Source organism: Pelophylax lessonae, assembly GCF_965119305.1.
Source record: "Pelophylax lessonae genome assembly, chromosome: 6".
NCBI classification, from domain to species: Eukaryota; Metazoa; Chordata; class Amphibia; order Anura; family Ranidae; genus Pelophylax; species Pelophylax lessonae.
The window spans coordinates 9,254,290-9,257,984 of record NC_138773.1 but is presented as its reverse complement, the minus strand read 5'-3'; the positions used below and the strand labels follow the sequence as shown (position 1 = coordinate 9,257,984).

The 3,695-nt window shown below is 41.8% G+C and overlaps 1 protein-coding gene across 1 annotated transcript; it reads right to left on the bottom strand.

Annotated features, from left to right (window-relative positions):
• Positions 1 to 419: 419 nt before the first annotated feature.
• Positions 420 to 1,379, bottom strand: LOC309558963 (olfactory receptor 1468-like; the record flags this gene model as incomplete). Its single annotated transcript, XM_082262067.1, has 1 exon — positions 420 to 1,379. One exon carries the CDS (start codon positions 1,377 to 1,379, stop codon positions 420 to 422), a length of 960 nt encoding a protein of 319 aa, XP_082118193.1.
• Positions 1,380 to 3,695: the final 2,316 nt, after the last annotated feature.

The following is a 3,695-nucleotide window of genomic DNA, read 5'->3' as shown; positions in this document are numbered from 1 at the left end:
CTGCCACTAGTGTACATTAAATGGACTTTTGGGTTTTTCAAGGATTCACACCTCCTTCCCCATCATAGTAACCAAGACAGCCCTAGGCCTACTTAAAACGTGTGCTCTTTGGATGTGTGAAGTCCATCCAATATTCCAAGTAGTTTAAATATGCTAATGGCCAATACAGCAGCCATGAGCTTTAGTCTCTTGTACAGCCAGCTCCCAGCTTTTATGCAAAAAAAAAAAAAAATCAGGTAGCTGTAGAGCTCCTTGGTCAGTTTTACTGGACTTGGGTGGTGCAGTTATGCTACAGGACATCTTATTTCATCAAAAATGTTCATCAAAATATATAATCTTTTGTGGGTTTTAAATAATTAGCCAAAAATGAGTATTTTAACGTATGAAAATGAAAAACAAAAGGTTTTTTTTTTTTTTTTTTAGGGTCTAGGTTTTGTTGTCAAGGTTTGTCTTATAGCGGCCTTGATCTCTTGGTTCCTCAGAGTGTATATAAAAGGATTCGCTAGCGGGGTGATCACCGTATAGAGCAGTGATAAAACTTTGTTCATCATTACAAAATCTCCAGGTGAAACCACATAGACCATAATCAAGGTGGTGTAATAGATGGAGACAACTGTTAGGTGGGAACTGCAGGTGGAGAAGGCTTTCTCTTTGCCCTTGACTGATGAGATCCTAGCAATGGCTCTGATGATGAAAACATAGGTAGTTATGATTATGAAGAAAGGAAGAACAGAGGCTGAAGATGAAAGGAAAGACACAATCATTTCAACGGTGGCAGAATTGGAACAAGACAGCTTTACTATTGGAAGAAAGTCACAATAAAAATGATCAATAATATTGTCTTTACAGAAATACAAAGTGCTCAATACAGTTAAAGTGATGGTCATGATCAGGAAGGCCAAAGCCCAGCAGATAAGGATCAGACAAACACACAACCTGGGGCTCATAATCATTGCGTAATGAAGAGGTTTGCAGACCGCCAAAAATCTATCGTAAGACATTGTTGTGAGGAGAAAACACTCTGTCACAGCAAATATACCAAACAAGAAAAATTGCAGGAAACAGCCAGCGAGGGAGAAAAATGCCCCATTTCTAAGTAGGATATAGAGCATGGGAGGAACGATATTACTGGTGAACAGAACTTCCGACAGTGACAGATTGGAGAGGAGCACATACATAGGAGACTGTGAAAGTTTAGTGACGAACACTAATAAGATGATCAAGAGGTTGCAAGTCAGAGTCACAACATAGGTGACCATGAAGAGGGTGAAGAGAACAAGTCTGTAGCTTTGGTGGATCCTCAATCCAACAATAAAGAAAGTATTAATCGATGATGTATTCTGAACCTCTGGCAAGTGCTGGAGAGTATATTGGTCCATGCTGTCAATAAATAAGAGATACATAAAAATTGAATTTACAGTTTCAAGAAGAGTTTCCTGTTGTGCCACTCAAGGGCGTCTGATTCCCAGAAAGAAAGAAAAAATATTGTGCTTGTTCCAAAAACGAACTAAATAGGTGACCAGCTAATTAGGTGAGGTGAGTGTAAAGCCCCGTACACACGCACCGATTGTTGGCCGTAAATTTTCGGCCAACGTCCGCTCGGCGGATTGTCGGCTTGTTAGTATGATGCTTCCGACAACCGACTGCGACTTTTCGGCCGAACAAAATCTGGTGTGCATGCTATAAAATTTTTGTTGGCCATCAGCAGAACGGCCGATTGTTCCTCAGTCAGTACAGATTTCGGCCAAAGGGTTCAATATTGTATTGGCCCACCCTTTGCAGCTATAACAGCTTCAACTCTTCTGGGAAGGCTGTCCACAAGGTATAGGAGTGTGTCTATGGGAATGTTTGACCATTCTTCCAGAAGCACAGTCTCCACTGTAATGCATCCCAAAGATGTTATATTGGGTTGAGGTCAGGACTCCATGCCGGCCAGTCAAGTTCCTCCATCCCAAACTCGCTCATCCATGTCTTTATGGACCTTGCTTTGTGCACTGGTCCAAATCATTTGGTGGAGGGGGGATTATGGTGTGGGGTTGTTTTTCAGAGGTTGGGTTGGGTCCCTTAGTTCCAGTGAAGGGAACTCCTAAGACATCAGCATACCGAGACATTTTGGACAATTTTATTCTCCCAACTTTATGGGAACAGTTTGGGGATGGCCCCTTCCTGTTCCAACATGACTGCACACCAGTGCACAAAGCAAGGTCCATAAAGACATGGATGAGCGAGTTTGGGTGGAGGAACTTGACTTGCCTGGACAGAGTCCTGACCCCAACCTGGTAGAATACATTTGGGATGAATTAGAGCGGAGACTGCGAGCCAGGCCTTCTCGTCTAACATCAGTGCCTGACCTCACAAATGCACTTCTAGAAGAATGGTCAAACATTCCCATAGACACTCCTAAACCTTGTGGACAGCCTTCCCAGAAGAGTTGAAGCTGTAATAGCTGCAAACAGGGCTGCTGTTAGAAATCGTGGGGCCCCGTACAGACTACCTGGCAGGGCCCCCCAAGAAAATATTCAAGATATATTTAGCTAAAATTACAACAAAATCACTATTAGCAGACATAAAAATAACATAACTCCCATAATTCCTGCTAAATCTAAAAAAAAAAAAACTATGTTAAATAAAAATGAAGATGAGATGAGAAAAATATACAGGCTGGGCAGTTGGAGCTCAGTGATCAAAGAGACAGAGAGAGAGAGAAGCAAGGTTACAAATAGGGATGACCATCGGTTCGACCCGAACATTGACTGTTCGAGGTTCGGCCGAATTCCGAACCTTTTGCTGAAAAAGTTCGGAATTCGGCAACCAGAACCGACCAAAATGCATTGGGACAGGAAATGGGCTTTAAAAGCCCGTGATTGGACCAGAACCATCAGTAAAAGCCAATTGAGGGGGCAGGAGAATGCTAGGAATGTGATTGGAGTGACTAGGGGGTCCAGAGGCCAATCATTAGTGAATATGCCCCCCAGTATATAAGATAGCCCCGCCAAATCTCTACCATTTTAATACAGGGCTGTGGAAGAGAGTGGAAGCAGTTCTGTTACTTCTGCTCTCAAAGTGTCATTTAGCAATTATTAGTGTGAGGAAAGGGATATCTAGTGTAGTTAGGGTACTATTTTTCACTATAGTTAGATTTAATAATCTAGTTTCTGTAGGGAAAGTGTTAAGTGTAAGGGGACCGTAGTGTAGTGTAGGGTTAACTGACTCTGACTGCTATGGCAGGGTGACAAAACCCTTCCATGCCAGGGTGACCGCTATAGAGAAAAGATCGTTTCTCTTAGAACACTTATGGAACCGGATAGTGGCTTCGCCCCTGTCACCCGGCTTTTTGTTGCAGGCGTTTATAGGGCTTTTTTGAGGACATGTTTGGAGTCAGGCATGACATCTGAACTTCTGTGTAGGGGTATATATACACACACCCATGTATGTATATATACACATACACATATATAGGTGTGAAAGTATCAGAAACCTATGCTTGCGCTAATGAAATAATTAACACCCATATGGCTTCTCTGCTATAACACCTATATATGTGCGTATGTGTATAATTACATATAAGTGTGTGTGTATATATACCCCTATACAGAATTTCAGATGTTTTGCCTGCCTCCAAAGACCCCCAAAAAATGCCAAAAAAAAACGAAACTAAATCCAAAGAAATCTCATTTTTTTTTCAATAATTTTTT